Below are 22,852 nucleotides of genomic sequence, written 5' to 3'. Positions count from 1 at the left end.
TTTTGAAGCTTTTGCCCATTGGTCCTTGTTTTGCCCTCTAGGCCAAAGCCTTCTCTTTTGATTAGATTTAAAATATATTGGTATCATTATATGGAAGAGAGCATCCCAGAAAGAAATAATTGTCTCTTGTATCCCCTAGTACTGGGTTGGCGCACCTATGGCAACTGTACCTGAGGACAGTTTTCACCTTACCTGCCCTCTGCCCAGCAACTCAGTGGCAGCACTTCCTCCCTCCCCTGTCTGGGATAAGAAGGTGGTTCACATGCCACATCAAGGTTGCAGTTTGGGCACTTGGTCTCTAAAAGGTTTGCCATCACTGCCCTAGCACCCAACACAGTCCCTCGTATATCGAAGATACTCATTTTTTTTTTTAATGCCATTTCTTTTTTTAGCCCAGTTCAAATTTTCTTCTTCTTATATTCCCTATAACCTTTGGATCATTCTGAACAACTGAGCCAGCCTTATCAAAGTGTCTTTGTATCATTCACAAAATGTTTAGAATTTGAATGTCTTTAGTAAAACACCCTAGACTGGACTCATGAATTGAAGATTTCAGATGAGAAATTGCTTGCCCTCCCAAACATACACATACATACAAAACTATTTCCCATTGAAATTGTATCAAATTACCCAATTAAACAGAAGTCCCTGACTTACAGGCTGGTATTATTATTATTATTATTATTATTATTATTATTATTATTATTATTAGTTTGTTTGGGCCCTTTGGGTTTGTAAGGGAAATGGCATGTCTCCCTGCTTTTAAAAAACTACCCCCAACATTCTGAATGGAATCAAAAGAGATAGTGTTTCTTGGTTGTAAGCGATAAGGGGTGAAGGGGGAGGTGTGGTGTCAGTTTTAAGAGATCTCATTTCAAGTGCAGCCTTGGTTTTTATGTGTGTGGGAATGGAGTTAAAGGAAAACACAGCTGAGGCTTCAGGCTAACTCTTCCTGTCTAACCTGTTCATTTCCAGGGTGAGTCAGCCCTGGCCAGAAATGTGCCTTTAAACCAACTTCCAGTGAAATCCCTATGGGAATTCCAACCCATTCGGTCCCCTAGAAATCCCTAAAGAGCCAGTCTCCTTCAGAACTCTTTCCCTCTTTCCCTCCCTCTCCCCCACCTCCTCTCCGGAGAAATCCTTGGGCGAGAGAACTTTGTCTGGCCCTCCTCGAGTTCTTTCTCTAGGGGGAAGGAGGGGAACGGGGAGGTGTCATTCGAGAGAGCTGCTGATGTCAGTAATGTGTCAGCAGTGGGAGGTTAGGTCTGTGAAACCGAGTTACACCTTAGAAAGCGTGTGATGAAACTAAGGCCAGAGCGGAGCTCCTTCAGGAAGCACCCCTAGGTGGAGGGGGGACAAGAAGAGAGGCGCGAGGGGGCTTCCCTGCCCTTCTTCTGCCACTCCAGAAGACCAGGAATGGTTCAGAGGATCACATTTCACTGCGGGACCTTTTAACAAATAGGTATGTTTTTGTTTGTTTTTTTTTAAAAGTTTCATTTTCTTTGAACTTTCCTCTGCACTCTTTGAACTTGGAGCAGATTTTGGAGTGTAGACAGCGGCGTGTGCTCCCCTGGAGTAGGGGAAACGGGAGGAAAGAGTAGAGTGCGAGTGCTTCCAGGTTTTATTTTTCTGTCTGTGTTTGTGAAGAAAACAGTCCGGATAATTGTCTTCGATAATTACAAGCAAAGAGCATCAGCCATTCTAGCGTGTACAGCTTGATCTTTCCAGGCACCAGAATGCCCTCCTTGTCCCAGGGGCTTCGGAATAGCGGTGTGGGTCCACAAACACTCATGCCCTCTCACTCAGCAGAAAAATGCCAGCCCTGGTCGGGCAGCCGATAAACCCATCACTCAGGAGGATTTTTATTTCATGCTTCTAAAAGTCCGGCCGTTGCCATTCTGAACTCGAGCAAAGGGCTAAGGATGGCAAGAAATCCGTAGACTAATTATTCAAGAAGAATCAAGTGCAGCTTCTTTTTTTCCCTTTTGCAAAGGAGGGTTGAACTAAATGGAACATTCCGAAGTTCAAGTTCAGTGGGAGAGCCGCAGGGAACCAGCAGGTCTGGACCGACAGCATTATTAATGAACTTGATAACATACGTCCATTTAAAATGGAGCCGGACAGCTTTCGTTTCAGGAGTCGGCCGCTCTCATCAGGGCTTGTTAGGATTTCATGTAGACGGCGCTAATTGTTTAGGAGATAAAACATGCCTCACAGAATGAAAGAGTTTCATGATAGATGGACAAGTGGCAGAAAAGGGCGCTGCTGGGATGCCCTCCTTGCAGTTTTCCTTTACCGAGACGATGTCCTCTTTGATTTGACATTTTTGCCAAGAATTTCCACAGGTTGCAGGGAGACAGAGCGGGTGACAGTGGGGCGGGGGTACCCCACAAGCAATGCAGGCTTCATCTTACTTTCACTTTGATATTGCACAAGTTTCTGAAATATCACCCTCCAGGGTCCTATTGAAGCCTTCACTCTTTGCAGCTCATTTCCTCATTGCTTTGAGAACACCAGCATGTCCTGACCATAGATAAGAAATGAGCCCCCGATTTGGCATGATCTGGAGGGATATAATCATCCTTACTAGCTTAGTTCTGTCTGATGGAGAGGAAAGAGGAAGGGGCAGCAGAAAAAGTACTGAACAAGGGGGCAGCTGGGTAGCTCAGTGGATTAAAAACCAGGCCTAGAGACAGGAGGTCCTTGGTTCAAATCCGGCCTCAGACACTTCCCAGCTGTGTGACCCTGGACAAGTCACTTGACCCCCATTGCCCACCCTTACCCCTCTTCCACCTAGGAGCCAATACACAGAAGTTAAGGGTTTAAAAAAAAAAATCACTATACATAGTTGGCCGCCTTGGACTTGGCCTCTTGGGTTCTGGTCATCTCCTCACTCCTTACAGCAGCAGCCTGGGCACGACACCTTCAGTCTGCAAAATGTGGGGTTCTTTTGAAAGCCTCCAATCTTTATCTCTCGTTGGGGATTGTAGTTTGCCTTTTATCTTCACAGACTCAAAATTAAATGGCACAGAGGAAACTTATCAGCAAGGAGATTATGGCTAGCTAGATTAATAGTTAAAATCTAACTCAGCTCAGTGGTGTGCCTTTTTCCCATGATTCTGATAAGAAGAAAGCTGGATTTTTGAACCATGTTTATGTCCTAATGGGTTTGAGGCTATAAAGACTGAATACAGATAATATATTTATTTACAGATCGAGCGTCTGGTGTCTTAATAACTAAATGGTTTTCTTTTGCTCAAGGATCTACAAATCGCATAAGTTCCAAGAGCCTTCATTGTCTGTAAAATGGGCATAGTACCCACAGAACCGACTACTGAGTTGGTTGTATTTCTCATGAAATAATGAATGTAAAATAATTTGAAGCTTTAACAGGACACATAAAGGTCATTAGCCTTTCAAAATTGAAAATATTTTTGTTTTCTGTTCCTTTTATTATTTAGTTATTTCAATGGAAACAGCTGGAGAACTTATATTTCCGTGAAAAGAAATTTGCCGTCGAGGTTCATGACCCTCGCAGGTGAGCATTATTATGGTTCTTTTCCTAGCTGGAAAAGAATTGTTTTGAAAACGAAATGGAAAAGTAGCCATCGAATTGAATTAGGAGAATAATGGCTTTTCCTTTGTCCCTTCTTCCCCCTCCATCCCTTACCATCCTCGCCNAATCATGGACCCATTTTGACCTTATCTTGGTATATGGTGTGAGATGTTGGTCTTTATCTAATTTCTGCTCAACTGCTTTCCAATTTCCCCAGCAATTTTTGTCAAATAGTGAGTTCTTGTCCCCAAAACTTGGATCTTTGTGTTTATCATACATGAGATTACTGTGGCCATTTGTTACTGAATATTGGGCACTTAATCTATTCTATTGATCCACCACTCTGTTTCTTAGTCAATGCCAAATTGCTTTGATGATCACTGCTTTGTAATGCAGCTTAAAATCTACTACTGCTAGTCCATCTTTCTTCACATTTTTTCATTGATTGCCTTGATGTTCTTGACTTCATTCTTCTAGATTAATTTTGTTATTTTTCTAGCTTTATAAAATAATTTTTGATAGCTTCTTTGGTAAACACTGAATAAGTAAATTAATTTATGTAGAAGTGTCATTTTAATTATATTGGCTCAGCCTACCCACGAACAATTAATATATAACTGGTTTCTGGTTGACTAATGACATGATAACGGCAAGTAGGCACTCTCCTCTTCTCTCCTACCTTTATATTATTTCACTTGATTATGACATCAGCTCCCATATATTCAATTATTTTCTCTATGCTGATTCTCACATCTCCTTATCTAGCCCTGATCTCTCTTCCAACCTTCAGTTACACATTTCCAGATACCTATTAGATATCTCAGACTGGATGTCCCATAGACATCTTAAATTTAACATGTCTATAACCCAATTCACTGTTTTTTCCCTCAAAATCTTCCCTCTTCCAAAATTCCCTATTCTTGTCTAGGACACCTCCATCTCTAGTCCTCTACTCTTCTCTTTTTCTCTTACCCTCAATATCCAATCAGTTGCCAAGACTTGTTTTTTTCCTTAGTAATATCTCTTGAAAATGGCGCCCTTTGGGGCAGCTTGGTGGCACAGGGGATAGAATTCTGGTCATGGAGTCAGGTGGGCCTGAGTTCAAATCCAGTCTCAGATACTTATTAGCTGAATGACCCTAGTTGAATCACTTAACCCTATTGGTCTCCAAAAAAAGCCATCCTTTCCTTCTCAGATATTGCCATGACCCTGGTTCAAGTATTTATCTCCTCACATCTAAGGAGGCAGCTAGGTGATAAAGTGGATAGAATGTTGGGCCTAGAGTCAATAAGACCTGGGTTCAAATTTAGACCCAGACACTTATTAACAATGTGATCTTGAGACCCGGAAATGGGAGGTCCTGGGTTCAAATCTGACCTCGGTCACTTACTAGCTGTGTGAGCTTGGGCAAGTCATTAATCTGTACCTCAGTTTCCTTCACTATAAAATGGGGATCATCATAGCACCCACTTCCAAAGGTTATTGTGAAAATCAAACGAGATAATATTTATCAAGCCTTTACCATGGTGCCTGGCACAAAGCAAATGTTATGTAAATGTTTCCTTCCTCTTTGTTAATTTTATTTTAATTATTATTTTTAAATTGTTAATTAATATTATTAGTTATTTCATTATTAATTTAAATTTAATTTTAGTACATATTTACTAAACTAGTTTAGGCGATTGAGTTGATGCTCAGTATTGTTTTGTTTTGTTCTGTTTTTAAACCTTTACCTTCCATCTTAAGATTTAGTACTGTATATTGGTTCCAAGGCAGAAAAGTGGTAAGGGCTAGGCAAGGTGGGTCAAATGACTTGCCCAGGGTCACCTAGCTAGGAAGTGTCTGAGGTCAAATTAGAACCCAGGACCTCCCACCTGGCTCTCTATGTGCTGACCTGTTCAGCTGCCTCCTCAATATTGTTTTCAATAAAATATTTAAATTAAATTTTAAAAATTAAAGCCAATGAAATACTAAGGGTTATATAAGTCAAGGGAAGAACTTGAACTCCCATTTTCTTGATACTGAGACAGACTCTCTATCCATTGCATCATACCATTTCTTGCTGGTCTTGTTTCTCTGGGTGAAACAGGACTTTAAAAACAAAAACAAAAACAAAAACAAACTCTTACCTTCCATCTTTGAATCAATACTGTGTATTGGCTCCAAGGCAGAAGAGCAGTAAGGACTAGGCAAGGGGGGGTCGTGACTCTCCCAGGGTCACACAGCTAGATTTGAACCCAGGACCTCCCTAGGCTAGCTCTCCATCCACTGAGCCACCCAGCTGCCCCCTAAAACAGGGCTTTCTTACTGGAGCTGTGTAGGCATCCATAGCCAAGGAAAGAATTCAAGATGAGGTTCAGACTCAGACTGAGAACTGACCAACGTGAGAACGACAATTGTGTGTGTGTGTGTGTGTGTGTGCGTGTGTGTGTGTGATGGAGGAATGAGAGGCGGTTAAAAAGGGTAGGAGAGAGATAACTCCTCACACTTTTACTCCTAGGACCATCGCTGTAGACCTAACTGCAGTGCTTAGCTAGAAAACGCTTCTCCATCCTTGATGGGGAGGGAGGCTCAGTGCCAAGGGAAAGGATCGAGATGTTAGAGGCGCCCCACTGCGTTCCCAGTCCCAGCCTCCCCCACAAAGGCATCAATCATTCCTGCTTGGCAGAGGGGTGGGCCAGATGGAGGGCCATTTTTACCCCGGTCCCGACAGAACGTACTCAAAATAAAAATAACATGTCCCAGAGACTCCTCTTCTCTCTGGGGCTTGTTTATTCCTGGGCGAAGAGGGAGGCTCCCTGCAGATTGCAATAATTAATACCAACTTCAGTACGCCAGGAATGAGGATGTGATTCTCCTCTTTTCTCAGGCTTTGGGGCACCCCCACCCACACCGTTCCCACAGAGTTCCTGAACTCCTCGGTGCTTCCTCCGTATCTCCCGCTGCCTGGACTAGTTGAATCCTATCCATCCTTCAAAGTTAAGTTCATCCTCGTCCAAGAAGTCCTCTTAGACCTCTCCAGCCCACAAGAATCCAGCCAAGAATTACTGGGATTCCCTGAGCAATCCTTTTCTTTCTTTCTTCCTCTTTCCCTCCCTCCCTTCCTTCCTCCCTTCCTCCTTTCCATCCTTCCTCCCTTCCTTCCTTCCTTCCTTTCTCCCTCCCTCCCTTCTTTCCTTCCTTCCTTATCCCTCTCATCCTCCCTCCCATCCTCCCTTTCTTCCTCCTTTTATTCCTCCCCTTTCCCCTCCCTCCTTCCTTTCTTTCTTCCTTCCTTCTCCCTCTCATCCTCTTTCCTGTCCTCCCTCCCGTCCTTCCTTTCTCCCTCCCTTTCTTCTCTCCTTCCCTTTGTTCCTTCCTTCTTTCTCTTCCTCCCTCCTTTTCTTTTTCTTTCCCCAAAAAAGGGCAATAAAGAAAAAAAGTTTATTGAGGCCACAGCAGAAGGAAGCAGCAAATACAAGCAGGATAGCTTTTTTTCCCTTTAAACCCTTACCTTCCAACTTAGAATAATACTATATATTATTTCTTTTTTTAAAAAATTTTAAAATTTTCATTTTGAATCTTTCCCCCTAGTTACATGATTCATGTTCTTTCTCTCCCCTCCATTCCCCACCCCCCTTGGCCGACGCACAATTCTACTGGGTTTTACATGTATCATTGATCAAGACCTAATTCCATATTAAGAATAATACTCTGTATTATTTCTAAGACAGAAAAGCAGTAAGGGCTAGGCAGTGAGAATTAAGTGACTTGCCCAGGGTCATATAACTAGGAAGTGTCTGAAGCCAGATTTGAGCCCAGGGTCTCCCGTCTCCAGGCTTGACTATCCATTGAGTCACCTCGTTGTCGTTTGCAGCTTGGAAAACTATACATTGAATTTATTACATATTCTAAAAGAAAAACAAACTTACATAAGAGAGAGCTACAGTTTCACGATCAACCCTCTTTTTCTCTTACTATGCATACGGTCATCACTTTTATTTGGTGAGGTTTTTCAGGTCAGAGTAATTTATTTGAAAGGAGTTGGGAGAAACTTGGGATTGTATTTCGTCTCCTCTGCTGCAGTAGATGTGGCTTTTGGAGCCAATCATTGATTCTCCTCAGAACCTCTTCGTTTTCTCATCTGTGAGAAGAGTCAGAGAAGTCAATCAAGAAAGCCGGGGATAGGGTGGCCTTCATTTGGCAGATGACAAAAACAGAAGCCACTTACACTGATGAAGTGCCTTTAAGTTTACAAATTATTTTCACGTGCGCCCTGTCATTCGATCTTCACAAACCACCACGTGTGGGATTAATAAGCAGAATTTTTCCATGTTATCGGTGAGGAAGTTGACCTCAAGAAGGCAGTGTCACAAATATTCGTGCCACTGATAATGGCAGACCTGACATCTTGCCTTCCAACTCCAAGTTCAACACTGTTTTCATTCTGCTCATAATAAATATACTCAATTATTATGCTTGTCATAAAGATGCCAATAAGACAAAACCTGTAGAGACTCCCTAATCTCAATTCTAGAATAGACAAGGAGGTGTATCCGCTATTCCCCCCAGAGGGATGGAAGCTTCCTCAGGCGACCGTCTCTTTTTGCCCTTCATGTCTCCTGCTTGTTGTTGGGTTCATGGCGGCCGCTTTGGAATGGTTTGGAGTGGAATGGAACATGAGGCAACTTTTGCGAGTCTGGATTTGCCCATTTGTGCCTTCATTAACACACTCTCTCGTAATCGTCTAGGATCCTGCCTTACAAGAGCTGGAAAGCAATTTTGTCATCCAGCAAAAACTGGTGGAAGCTGCCAAGAAGCTTGCCAATGAGCCAGACCTCTGCAAAAATGTAAAAAGAAAGCGGAAGCAAGACTACGCGGATGCCGTGAAGAAGCTCCAGGAGATTGAGAATGCGATCAACGAATACCGAATTACATGTGGCAAGAAACCGAGTCAGAAGGCGACTCTCATTTTACCAGGTAAGCATCCAAAAAAGCCATGACTTCCTTGCTGTAAGTCTTAAGAGTCATTCTTTTTTTTCCTTTTTTTAAATAAATTTGATTTTATCCAGATTACATGTCAATACAATTTCTTAATATTCATTTTCTGATCTTTTGAAATCCATGCCTTCATTCTCCCTGCCACCTCTCCCTCTCTCCCCGAGAAGGCAAGTAATATCAGATAGGTTGTACATATATTTTTATATAATATACATTAAAGGTTCTTAGGAGCAATTCTAATAGGACTGTGTGTCGCCTTTCCTGAGCGGCTGGTTCTCAGGGCTGAAGGGCGGACAGAAGAAAAACTGGGCTGGACATAAGGCTTTGGCAGGTCAAGAGATAATAGATGCCGAAACCTCAAGAATGTGGATTGGTTAATTCAAATAAACCTGATTTTCTGGGGCCCCTTCTGCCGTCATTTTGACCTCACTGAGTGGAATTAGTCTGACTTTTCATGGACAAGCCTAGTTTTTCTAGATGGATTCTTGGGCTGTGGGGTCATTCGTGCCAACAAAGACTTTGAATTCATAAAAGAGGAGAGAAGAGAAGACGATTTCCGCTGGCACTCTGGTATAACTTGGGGAACCAAGTTGCAGGCGTGACCTAGTGCTCTCCAAAGTTTTTCATGCGTGTCATTTCCTTACAAACCCTGCCTCGGAGAGGCGGGCAGGGCAGGGCTTTGAGAAAATTCCTTCTTTCTGTCATGACCAGTTCATCAAACCTGAAGACAAAGGTCGCCGTGCCGACCGGATTTCAGGTACATCCAAGTCTACCCAGGCGCAGGGTTCCCAAAACAGGAGTTCTTTATTGCTCTCCCATGACAGGGGATGTGAAAGAAAGGAACCTCGCCAGCTAGAGCCAGCCGCAGCTGCAGAGGTTGGGATGGCTTCCTCTAAATTCATGCGTGAAGCAAAGGAACTTTCAGAGGGGAGCGACAAGTCTGTTTTTACTCCCATCTTTTAGCCATTTTTACCTCTTATTCAGTGCAGTGCTAGCAATACTGGCTTTATCAAGAAGAGGAGAAAAAGAAGTTGTGGGAATCTTCATTGGCAAAGAAAAAGCAAAATGCCCCTTTTTTCTAGGGAGAGAAAGAGAGAGAGAGAGAGAGAGAGAGAGAGAGAGAGAGAGAGAGAGAGAACCCTTTCTTGCTGCTTAGAGAACCCCAGAGAATCAGTGAAAATGTCTATCCATAGAATCCAAGTCTCAGAGCTGGAGTGATTCGCCATGGATTTGGCTGCCATGTTCACTGTTTCATAGGGTGCCCGTTGGGACAGACTCTTCACACCTGAGCTGGGGAAGGCTCTGCTATTCTTGCGAGAAAGATTTCACACAGGCAGACTTTTGGTACACCAGATGGCACAAGTGTCTGAGCATAGATTGGCTAGAGGGGATTTTTGTGTTTTTGCGATTTCTTTTTTTTTTTTAAAGAAAGAAAACTGGCTGTCAGACAGCTGACTAGTTTGGCATCCTGCCTTAAGGCTCCAATGCCTGCCTAATTAAGAACAAAGACTGCATGGAATTAATCAAGACGAACATTTAAGGTGCTAGAGGTTCCCTCCTTAGTGACTTTTTTTTTTTCAAGTCTTACCTTCATTCCCAGTATTAATTCTTGTCGGTTGGCTAAGGGAGTTAGGGGAGTTTGGGGAGAGGGAAAGAACATGAAACATGTAAATATGGGAAAATATTCAAAATGAAAATAAAAAAAAAAGAAACCAAAAACCTAGTACTAATTCTAAGATAGAAAAGCTGCAAGGGCTAAATAATTGAGGTTAGGGGATTTGCCCAGGGTCGCACAGCTAGGAAGTGTCTGAGGTCAGATTTGAACCCAGGACCTCCTGGCACTAAATCTGTACTCTCATGAGTACAGCTACTTTTATCAAACTTAACTACATTTGTACTTGTACATTAAGTACCAACTACGTTTATCAAACTTAACAAAATTGGAGGAAAGCTTATATAAGTAGTACTAAAATGAAGGTGATAGGGACTAGGAACTGCATTGCTTCATTTTTCAGTATCTGTGTTAAGCTTGATAAGGGCTTACATTGAATGGAGGATGCTGACTTATACGAAGGGTGCCAGGAGGGAGCCAAGAAGGGAAACAGGAAACACTCAGATAAAACCTTTGTAATGGGTATTTCAAGTTTCTTTTGCTTTCACCCTGCCCTCCAAAAAAAATTCTGCTGAGGGAATTTAAATAGCTAATTCTTCTTAATGTTTTCATCTGAATTAAGAAAAAGAAATGTCCTATTATAATTCACTAAATACATTCTGTATTAAAAAATTCTTTTTAAGAGATTCAATTTTCCTTCACAGAAGATATAATCCCATCTGAAAGCAGTTCTTTATCAGATACAACAACCTATGATGATGGTGAGTTGGCTTTTTTTTTCTTTTTCAAATGGATTTTATTTTTTAAATGTAAAAAAATCCAAACATATCCTCTTTTCTTGCTTTTAAAGCTTGTTTATTACTGAGATTTAGAAAATTCTCCAAAAGAACATTTGAGGACATGGGTGTTCTGGTTAATTGAATATCCTGGCTAATTAATGCCTATAAGTAATAGTAGATTTTAATTTTTCTTTTTTCTTTTTAAAACTTTTTAATTTTAAAAATATTTTTCCACATTTACAGATTTCATTTTCTTTCCCTCCCTTCTATCTTTCCCCCCTCCTGCTCCCTCCCACCTCCCCCTCAAATTATCTCCCCGTTCCCCTGTCTTACTCTCCTTTTACTTCTCTGAAGGTAAGATAGAATTCTATCTTGTATTAAGTATACTTGTTTTCCCCTCTCTGAACCAGTTATAGTGAGAGTAAAGTTTAAGAATTGCCCGTCACCACCCTTAACTTCCCCTCTCTAAAATGATTTTCACGCCTCTTTATGTTATATTTATATTTTAATTTTTCAGAGAATCAGAACACAGCACAAAAATACTTTGTTTCTTTTTTTATTTTAATTTTCTTTTTTCAGATATTTTATTTTTTTCCAATTACATGTGAAAAATTTTTAATTTTTGTCTTGTAAAATTTCGAGTTCCAAATTCTTTCCCTCTCTCTCTCCTCTCCCCTCAGCAAGAAAGCAAGCCATTTGATATAGATTATATGTGTGCAGCCATGTAAAACATACTTACATTTTAATTGTGTTGTGAAAGAAAATAGAAAAAAGGGAAAGAAATATAAAGTTATTTATTCGCTTTAAAAAATTTTTAAGTATGCTTCAATCTGTATTCAGACTCCAATCAGTTATTTCTCTGGAGGTGGATAGCATTTTTCATCATGAATACTTTGCAATTGTCTTAGATCATTGTGTTGCTGCAAATAGGTATAGACTTCATTTCAGTATGACAATGAACATCTTAAATACTTATTGGATTTCCAAAGAATGGCAACAGATCATATCTATGTAGTATTTCTTGTTTCATAAAGCATTTCCCTCAGGATATTCCCAAGAGGAAGTCGATTGTACAAGAGTTATTATTCCCTCAATACATATGAAAAACTGAGGCTCAGATAAGTTGTCAGTTGCCCAAGCATCATATAGTCGATAACTATTTTCAGGATTTGAACTCATGTCTTCTTTACTCCAGATGCTTCCTTAGTGAAAACTAGTAAAACTCTCCTGGAATCAGTCAGTAAGTGAGGATTTATTAAGTGCCTGCTATGTGCCAGGTCCTGAGGATTCAAAGAAAAGTGGACATTTTCTGCCCACGGGGATGGAGGGAGGATATGTAAAAAACGAGGCACAAACAAACTATAGAAGATAAATAGGAAATGATCCGGCAGAAGGAAGGCAGAATTGTGAGGGATAAAGAAAGATAGCCCCAAAGGCATGTTGTTTTCCTAAAGAACCCAGAAGGGAGTTGTGCATGTTTTGGATTTCAGGGTCCCCAGATTGCCCCCTTGCCTGACTGACATATCTGGCTTTAGAGTTGGCAGGTGACTAAAGACACGCCCCCTTGTCGAAGTTCTTTTGGTTCCGTTAGCCTGGGACTGCTCTTTCTTAATGAGGATAATCCTGAGTGCTTGTGATGGTCAAATTGTTTTCAGTCATGTCTGACTCTTGGGGACCCCTTTTGGGGTTTTCTTGGCAAAGATATTAGAGTGGTTTGCCATTTTCTTCTCTAGTTCATTGGACAGATGAGGAAACTGAGGTGAACAAGGTTAAGTGACTTGCTTAGGGTCATACAACAAAGATACTGGAGTGGTTTGCCATTTCCTTCTTCAGCTCACTTTACAGAAAATTGAGGCAAATAACAGGATTAAGTGACTTGCTCAGGGTCACATAGCTACTGTAAGGAAAAGTTGGCACAGAGAAGGTTTGGAAAACCCAGAATGTTCTCTGCAGCTTCAACTACCCTGTCCAGATAAACTGAAGGATTCTCCCCTGGTTCCTGCCTCAGTTTCTCATATCTACCGCTCCTGTCACTCAATGTTGCTTTTCGATGTTCCAAATCTTCTCTGCGCCAACTTTTCCTTACACTACTAAGTGTCTGAGGCTGGTTTTAAACTCAAGTCTTCCTGCCTTCAGGCTCAGTGCTTTATCCACTGCACTCTCTAGCTGCGCCAGAGTCCTGAAAGGGGTAACACAGTAAATCACTCACACCTTTTATCTCACTGCTTTCCTTGCTTCCTGTCTGGGCTGCTGAGGGAAGGCTATAGATACAGGGATGTGGATACGGGTGAGAGGATACATTAAAGTTACCAAAACGGAATCTGTTTCTACGGCTTGAATAGCTGGAATGTGATTATATTTCCCCTCCTTACCTGCCTTTTCTACTTACCCATTCCAATGGCGTGAGCACTTTTCTAGGAATTGACCCATTTAGTGATGCAAGAATGGTTTCAGGTCCCAGAGGGGGAATGCAACCTACCCCCCCAAAATCCCATCTTGCTTCCTGAAGGAATGTTTTCTTCGCTAGGTCATCAGATACATTCCTTTTACGTTTTGCTAAGAAATATTCTCATTCCCCACAGCCAACGACTCCTTCACCCTCCCTGCCCAGCGGTCCAGTTCAGTTCCGCATTCTCCGAGAATTCCTCCACCCAAGTCTCTTGGTCTGGAAAGAATCCGCTTCAGGAAGTCTTCCATTAATGAGCAACTCATGGAAGGCCGACAGTCTAGGTAAGCTGTTGGCCAAGAGTTTATTTCTATTATCAGTTCAACAAAGCTTAATTAGCACTTACCATATGGTCAGCGCTGCTCATCCCAGCCTCACCTTTGGGTTCTCCAACATCCGTTTCTCCCAGACGTCCAAAGTCTTCCCACCTTTGACCTTGTTACAAAGTCCATTTCAGAAAATCAAGTAGACCCGTGTTGATGGTTAAACCATGAGGCTTAACCTTACTATTCTTCTAAAATCTCCATGGCTTTGCTGGATTTGGATTCAGGAAGACCTACGTACAAATTCTTTCTCAGTTATTTATTCTTTCATTCAACGAACACATTCTTGTGAAACTTTAGTACTGAGAAGAGAAAGCTAATGCTCCCAGGACATGTTTCTTGAAGTTATGGAAGATAATACAAAGGAAATGAACTGTAACTCTTAAAATGTGTCTGTAAATAAGGATCCAGATTTCTTCCAGGGGTAGAAGGGCCGCTCCTTTTTCGCCACCTCAGATCAGTGATCTGAAGTCTCATCTGAGTTATCTGAGGCTCGGAAAAGTTAAGTAACTTGTTCAGGGTCACAGTAGCTAGAGATGGGATTTGAACTCAAGACTCCCAAATCCTGTATGTTCTTGGCTATTCTACAGTGCCTGTCTTGTAAATATAAAGTGCTATTTTTTTGTTATTTAACATTCATTTAAGGGCTAAAGGAATAAAAATTAGACTGCTATTTCTTTTTTAGCATCCTCTCAACTTTCTAGTATCAGCTGTTGGTTTGTTTATCAGAAGATACTTTGAAGGCAACTACTAACTGGATTCTCTTCTTTTTCACAGAGAAATATTGTCGACACACAGCAGTCCCTATAGGACTCTGGAGAGACGTCCCCAGGGGGGCAGAAGCATGCCGACCACCCCTGTTCTCACCCGAAATGCCTACAGCAGTAGCCATTTAGAGTAAGAGTCAAATGTTCATTGATTTAAGTTTTATTTGAAAGGAGGAAAGGGAATTGCTATATTTAAACCAGGAGGTACATGAAGCTTATTTATAAGAAGATTGTCATTGTTCTCTTTTGGCCTCTATTCATGGATTGACATTTTTTTTAAGACAATGGTTTTCTCTCCTTTTGAAATGAGAATGAATGCCTTCACATTTTTCCAATAGCAGATCAGACATCTTGTATGTGTGTTACTTTTTTTTTTTTTAATTTTTTTTTTTTATATATTTTTAAACCCTTAACTTCTGTGTATTAGTTCCTTGATGGAAGAGTGGTAAGGGTAGGCAATGGGGGTCAAGTGACTTACCCAGGGTCACACAGCTGGGAAAGTGTCTGAGGCCAGATTTGAACCCAGGACCTCCCGTCTCTAGGCCTGGCTCTCAATCCACTGAGCTACCCAGCTGCCCCTGTGTGTTACTTTTTACCACTACTTAAATAGCATAGAAGAAACAGAAAGCCAGACTGAAGCTAGATTTGAAGGTTAGAGTCTCATTCCTTAATCTTTTACCCAGAAAGAATGACTTCCGTGTGGTAATTTGGGGTTTTTTTCCCCTTATGCTCCTTGGGAAGGTTGTATATCATTAGATCAACTTCCCCATCCCTAGAGGAAAAATTCAGATCATACATTTTCTGGAGCCTGGCTTTTCTCTGGAGTTCTGCCTCTTTATGGGAAGAATATCAGAGTAGAAGATGAATTCTAACCTTTGGTTTTTGGAGAATTATGGCAAAGGGAGCTAAATTTGGAATCTGGACATTGAGGCTCAAATTGGGTCCCTCACTTCCTGTGTGAACTTTGACAAGTTATTCTCTTCTCCATAAAATGAGGAAGGGGGCAGCTAGGCAGCTCAGTGGATGAAGAGGCAGTCCCAAGAGACGGGAGGTCATAGGTTCAAAGATGGCCTCAGACACTTTACTAGCTGTGTGACCCTGATCTAGTCACTTCACCCCCTTCATCTACCCCTTAGTGCTCTTCTGCCTTGAAACTAATATACAATATTGATTCTAAAGTAGAAGATAAGTATTCTAAAAATAAATAAATTAAATTAAATTAAAGAGTTGGACTAGGAGACCTAAATTCACTTCCATCTCTAAAATCTGTAATTTTATGTATTTAAAAATTTTTAAGATGATAATAAATAAAATATAATAAATAAGATAATAATTACATAAAATAAAATAAAGGAGTTGGACTAGAAGACCTAAATTCACTTCCAGCTCTAAATCTGTAATTTTATGTATTTAACATTTTTTAAGATGACAATAAATAAAATATAATAAATAAGATAATAAATACATAAAATAAAATAAAGGAGTTGGACTAGAAGACCTAAATTCACTTCCAGCTCTAAATCTGTAATTTTATGTATTTAACATTTTTTAAGATGACAATAAATAAAATATAATAAATAAGATAATAAATACATAAAATAAAATAAAGGAGTTGGACTAGAAGACCTAAATTCACTTCCAGCTCTAAATCTGTAATTTTATGTATTTAACATTTTTTAAGATGACAATAAATAAAATATAATAAATAAGATAATAAATACATAAAATAAAATAAAGGAGTTGGACTAGAAGACCTAAATTCACTTCCAGCTCTAAATCTGTAATTTTATGTATTTAACATTTTTTAAGATGACAATAAATAAAATATAATAAATAAGATAATAAATACATAAAATAAAATAAAGGAGTTGGACTAGAAGACCTAAATTCACTTCCAGCTCTAAATCTGTAATTTTATGTATTTAACATTTTTTAAGATGACAATAAATAAAATATAATAAATAAGATAATAAATACATAAAATAAAATAAAGGAGTTGGACTAGAAGACCTAAATTCACTTCCAGCTCTAAATCTGTAATTTTATGTATTTAACATTTTTTAAGATGACAATAAATAAAATATAATAAATAAGATAATAAATACATAAAATAAAATAAAGGAGTTGGACTAGAAGACCTAAATTCACTTCCAGCTCTAAATCTGTAATTTTATGTATTTAACATTTTTTAAGATGACAATAAATAAAATATAATAAATAAGATAATAAATACATAAAATAAAATAAAGGAGTTGGACTAGAAGACCTAAATTCACTTCCAGCTCTAAATCTGTAATTTTATGTATTTAACATTTTTTAAGATGACAATAAATAAAATATAATAAATAAGATAATAAATACATAAAATAAAATAAAGGAGTTGGACTAGAAGACCTAAATTCACTTCCAGCTCTAAATCTGTAATTTTATGTATTTAACATTTTTTAAGATGACAATAAATAAAATATAATAAATAAGATAATAAATACATAAAATAAAATAAAGGAGTTGGACTAGAAGACCTAAATTCACTTCCAGCTCTAAATCTGTAATTTTATGTATTTAACATTTTTTAAGATGACAATAAATAAAATATAATAAATAAGATAATAAATACATAAAATAAAATAAAGGAGTTGGACTAGAAGACCTAAATTCACTTCCAGCTCTAAATCTGTAATTTTATGTATTTAACATTTTTTAAGATGACAATAAATAAAATATAATAAATAAGATAATAAATACATAAAATAAAATAAAGGAGTTGGACTAGAAGACCTAAATTCACTTCCAGCTCTAAATCTGTAATTTTATGTATTTAACATTTTTTAAGATGACAATAAATAAAATATAATAAATAAGATAATAAATACATAAAATAAAATAAAGGAGTTGGACTAGAAGACCTAAATTCACTTCCAGCTCTAAATCTGTAATTTTATGTATTTAACATTTTTTAAGATGACAATAAATAAAATATAATAAATAAGATAATAAATACATAAAATAAAATAAAGGAGTTGGACTAGAAGACCTAAATTCACTTCCAGCTCTAAATCTGTAATTTTATGTATTTAACATTTTTTAAGATGACAATAAATAAAATATAATAAATAAGATAATAAATACATAAAATAAAATAAAGGAGTTGGACTAGAAGACCTAAATTCACTTCCAGCCTTAAATCTGTAATTGTATATATTTTAACATTTTTTAAGATTATATATTTATAAGATTATATCATAATATATTATTATATATAAGATTATATTATGAAACATTATTAACAAATTTAATGTTCTTGTTAATAATAGTTGCTAGTAAATTATACTATTATGTATGAATGACAAGTTATTACTAATTAATTTTATATAAATATCATTATAGATCTATTATAATAATAATAATTATAAAATATTATAAATAATATTTTGAAGTGAGAAGAATCTACCGAAACTCCCAGACATAGTATTAAAATCTTGAGATACTCTCCTTCTTTCTGGTCATTTTTTTCTTAAGTCCGGTTCCCGTCTCTCCTAGGCCCAACTCTTCTCCACAGCACTGCCGCCAGCGGAGTGGAAGCCTGGAGTCTCAGACCCATCTGCTCTCTGAGCTGGATGGTGACAAGCCATTCTTTTCCCTTTCCAAATCCCAAAGAAGTAGCAGCACAGAAATCCTGGACGACGGCTCTTCCTACACGAGCCAGTCGAGCGCAGAATATTACTGTGTGACGCCCAGCGCCGGCCCATACTACACCACACAGACTCTTGACACGCGCACAAGGGGCCGAAGGAGGTCCAAGAAGCACCACGTCTCGACTTCCAACTCCGGGAGCATGCCCAATCTGGCCCCGAAGGACATGAGGAACGGTGGCTATCCAAAGAGTCACGAACAGCCCTCTTGCAACTACTTTATCTCCGGGTACCCGCCCTACGCCGAGTGTGATCTTTATTACAGCGGAGCATACGTTTTTGAGAATGACACCGAGGGGCAATACAGTGTGAACCCTTCCTATCGCTCGTCGGCGCATTACGGGTACGACCGACACAAGGAGTACAGGTCCTACCATGAGGACGAAATGGACCGGGTGCCCCACAACCCATATGCAACTCTCCGACTGCCCAGGAAGGCACCCGTGAAATCTGAGCACATCACCAAAAACATTCACAAAGCCTTAGTAGCAGAGCACCTCCGGGGCTGGTACCAGCGAGCCTCTGGACACAAGGACTTGGGTCATGGCTTGCAGGCAAGCTTTGATTCTGACCGAGGCTCCCAGAGGAGTCTGGGGTTCGCTCCTCTGCAGGTGCCCTGCTCCCCAAGCAGTCGAGCTTCTTCCTATACTTCAGGTAAGAGAGGAGTTGAGTTGTTTTTTGTTTGTTTGTTTGTTTAACTTCTTTAAAATTTAAAGAAAATAAAGAGGTTAGGAACCAGCAATTTGGAAGCAAGGCAGTGCCAAGATTCACACCAGGTCCTCTGACTTCATTACTGCCTGTTCCCTTGTTATCTTTGTGAGTTTGAGCCAATCCATTCTGGCCTCAGTTTCCACATCGACAGGATGAAGGGAGTTGGATTAGTTGATCTCTAAGTTCTGTTGAAGCTTTATAATTTGGGGGATCCATCCATGGGTGAATCTTAATTCATATGAACACATTCTTAAGCATCTTGTTCAAGGCAGAAATTGCCAGCATTTATTTGGTTCATGCTACACTTGGGGAAGACATTAACTGTGCTTCAAGCAGAGGATACAAAGAAAAAAAAAACAAAGAAAACCTTCCCTGCCATTAAGAAGCTTAAATTCTAATGGACTACATGGAAACAGATGAGTAAATGCAGATAACAACATGTAAAAAATTACTGAAATGGGGCAGGTAGGTGGCTCAGTGGACAAAGAGCCAGACCTGGAGATAAGAGGTCCTAGGCTCAACTCTGACCTCAGACACTTCCTCTCTGTGTGTCCCTGGGGAAGTCGCTTAACTCCAATTTCCTAGCCCTTATTGCTCTTCTGCCTTGGAACCAATACACAGTATTGATTCTAAAACAGAAGGTAAGGGTTTTTTAAAAAATCTGGCCTCACTACTAGCTGTGTGACTCTGTTTCCTCATCTGCAAATGAACTAGAGAAGGAAATGGCAAACCACGCCAGTATCTCTGCCAGGAGAATCTCAAATGGGGTCATAAAGAGTCAGACATAACTGAAGACAACCCAAGACAAAAGTTCTTAGCCTTTTTGGTGTCCTGGATTCCTCAGGTTGTCCACTGAAGCCTGTGGATCCTTTCTCAAAATAGCATTTGTAAATGTTTAGTGTAAAATATATGGGATCACAAAGAAAATCTACAATATTGAAATAGTTACCTAGATATTTTAAAGACCAGGTTCACAGACCACAGATTAAGACCCTCTTTCCTAGAAACAATGGGCAACCTCTAGAGGTTTCTGAGCTGGAATACAACCTCATGCTTTCCGAAAACCATTTGGCAGCAGGTTGGAAGGTAGCGTAGGGACCAAAGGCAATTCCGAGAGACTAATACAATAGCCCCAGTTTAGACACAGTAGGGGCATCGACTAATGTGGCTTCTGAGTGAGTGGAGAAAAGGGGATGACAGATGGGAAAACTATAGTGGGAGAGAGATCTACAGGGTTTGGCTGCTGGCCAGACATTTGGGAGGAGAGAGAGGGGGGAAAGTTAAGGATGATTCTGAGATTGTAACACTGAGTGTCCATAAGGGTTTTTGTGACCCTCTAAAGTAGGAGAATCAAACTCAGAAACAGGTACTTGAGGGCTCACACACACTTGAGGGTTTAGAAAACCACAAAGTTGTTACATTCACAATGTTGTGATGTATTTTTACTTCTTCTGTTCAGAATTTGCCATTGATGTTTTTTGGTTTGTTTTTTTTTAAACCCTCACCTTCCGTCTTGGAGTTAGTACTGTATATTGGCTCCAGGGCAGAAGAGTGGTAAGGGTAGGCAATGGGGGTCAAGTGACTTGTCCAGGGTCACACAGCTGGGAAGTGGCTGAGGCCAGATTTGAACCTAGGACCTCCTGTCTCTAGGCTTGGCTCTCAATCCACTGAACTACCGAGCTACCCAGCTCCCCCTTCCTCCCCCCCATTGATGTTTTAATCTTGTTGGGGATGTCATACTGGGGGGTTTTGTAACAGTAAATGATAGAATCCTTGGTTTGACATCTCTGCTCTTAACAAGTAGGAAAGTGAAGAAAAAGGACCAGATTAACAGTGATAAGAAAGAGTTTTGATTTGGACAGGCATGATGTGGGAGATCCAAATGTACAAAGATGAGAGATGAAAGCTGCTCTCAAAGGGGGCTAATTAAAGTCTTGTAGGGGAGGCACCATGGATGCCAAGAACTCAAAATATTCAAGGTATTCCATGACTAACATGAAAGATCAGGGAAGAAGAGGGTCACTTCTATCAGAGGTCTAAGGAAGGATAGCCTTCACTGGAATATTTTGGCAGTTGTAGTAGTGGGGATCCATTCCCAGAATGAGAGACAAGAACACACTAAAGACAGACAGGAAAGAACAGGATGAGAAACGTCTTATTGTCCTAAAGGGCTGGAACCTAGAGTCTGGGAAAGATGTGAAATCAAGCTGAAGTTTGGAATCAAGACAGTTGCTCCCCTTAATGCCTTGTCAGGAAATAAGCATTAATTAATCACCGACTATGTGCTATGTAAAAATGAAGACCTTGCCTTCAAGGAGATTACATTCTATTGGTAAACCATAAACAAAAAAGGTATAGAGTAATTTGGAAGTAGGAGAGCAAATGGAAAGAAGGCTATGCTTTATTTTGGAGGACTGAGCCAGTGACTTCAGTGAAATGGGAAACTCTTGGTAAGGAAATACCTTCTACCAATGCAGGGATGGCTAAGGCTAAGTGACTTACCCAGGATAACACCGTAGGTAATAGAGGTGGGTCTTCAACCAAGGTCTTCTTGACTCCAAAGTTGGCTCTCTGCCCACTGGACTATGCCAACATATGAATTTATATTTTATTCAATAGGCATTTAGCACCAGTGATCTGTACTTGGACATCAGAACTGTAGAAAGTATAAATTTTTAAGGTTCAAAAGTAATGTTGTGTTTCCTTTCCTGTACAAAAGGTTTTTTAAATAGATGTTGTTGAGGGCAGCTGGGTGTCTCAGTGGATTGAGAGCCAGCCAGACCCAGAGATGGGAGGTCCTGGGTTCAAATTTAGCCCCAGCCACTTCCTAGCTATGTGACCCTGGGCAAGTCACTTAACCCTCATTGCCTAGTCCTTACTGCTCTTCTGCCTTTGAACCAATACACAATATTAATTCTAAGATGGGAGTTCAGGGTTGTTTTTTTTTGTTGTTGTTGTTTTTAAGGTATTTCTAGTTGTTCATTATAACCATATTTCAAATTTGTCCCTGCAGAGTTTTTTCAGTGTACTCTCACATCTCCTCCCACTTCTGATGTGAAAGGAGAATTAAGTCATGTTTAAAACTTTAGCCCCACTCCAACCCCCTCCTCTAATAGCCTGAGGACCCTCCTCGTTTGTGTCTCGAGATTTGTATTAAGTCTGCCTTCTATAAAGCTCCTGATTCTCTGGAAGAACTTGGCAGTGGGCAAAGAAGGAGACAACGTTTTCTAAATGTTTTTCAAAAGGTTCATTAAATTTTAAGGTTTAGATTGATAAGGATGTGGGGGCTGGGAGGGGCGGTAGAGGTGGCACGATGGGGGTCAAGGAGTTAGATTGAAAGGTATAATGGGTAATGCCAGGGCAGGGAACCGATTGATCTCTCCAAAATCAAAGGTTTTCCCAGCAGAAGTTGTAGCTAAGTGAGTTGTCAGTTTGAGCACCTGAGTAGGAATTGGGCTGGTTTCTTTTTTCTGAGTGGTTTGTGCTTTCTTCTTCACCAGGCTTGGGCCACTCATTAAAAAGGAGACTTCTTCCATTCGTTGTTATTAGGACTTAAACTATGTGGCTGCAAATCCAAATTATGCTCAAAACTTCTTTTTAAAGTTAGACCACAGGAGAGAGCCATTTGAATGTAAAGTGCTTAAGGGTAGAGATTGGTCTGGGGCAGGGGAGGCAGTGGGGTTGTCTTCTCCAAGCCTGGCAAAGTGCCTGACATACTAAGTGCTCAACAAATACTTATTAATTGAATTGAATGAAGAATAAACTGCCATTGACAGTAGTTGAAAAATCATTTGCTACCAATTTGAGATGAAAAATAAAAAAAGTTATTTCTTTAAGGACAGAGTTTCTTAACTTGAGGTCCAGAAGCCCATGACTAGATTTTGGGGAGTCTGTGACCCTAGATGAAAAAATTCAACTTTATTTTCACTAAACAAACTTAAATTTAGCATTTCATTGAATTTATTTAATTTTTTTAAAACCTTTAC

At 39.8% G+C, this 22,852-nt stretch overlaps 1 protein-coding gene across 1 annotated transcript in view; it reads left to right on the top strand.

Annotated features, from left to right (window-relative positions):
- Positions 1-1,736: 1,736 nt before the first annotated feature.
- The window catches only part of FRMD4B (FERM domain containing 4B), a 29,223-nt gene continuing 8,107 nt past the window's right edge, over positions 1,737-22,852 (top strand). Inside the window, exons 1-9 of the mRNA XM_044675803.1 lie at positions 1,737-1,825; positions 1,994-2,174; positions 3,462-3,538; positions 6,426-6,534; positions 8,287-8,515; positions 10,853-10,909; positions 13,510-13,657; positions 14,474-14,593; positions 18,004-18,809. Coding sequence (XP_044531738.1) covers positions 1,737-1,825; positions 1,994-2,174; positions 3,462-3,538; positions 6,426-6,534; positions 8,287-8,515; positions 10,853-10,909; positions 13,510-13,657; positions 14,474-14,593; positions 18,004-18,809 — 1,816 coding nt within the window. The remainder of the gene's footprint in view (positions 1,826-1,993; positions 2,175-3,461; positions 3,539-6,425; positions 6,535-8,286; positions 8,516-10,852; positions 10,910-13,509; positions 13,658-14,473; positions 14,594-18,003; positions 18,810-22,852) is intronic.

The sequence above is a fragment of the Gracilinanus agilis genome, chromosome 1, assembly GCF_016433145.1.
Source record: "Gracilinanus agilis isolate LMUSP501 chromosome 1, AgileGrace, whole genome shotgun sequence".
NCBI classification, from domain to species: domain Eukaryota; kingdom Metazoa; phylum Chordata; class Mammalia; order Didelphimorphia; family Didelphidae; genus Gracilinanus; species Gracilinanus agilis.
Note: the sequence above shows the minus strand (reverse complement) of the source record. Positions and strands in the feature narration are given on the sequence as shown.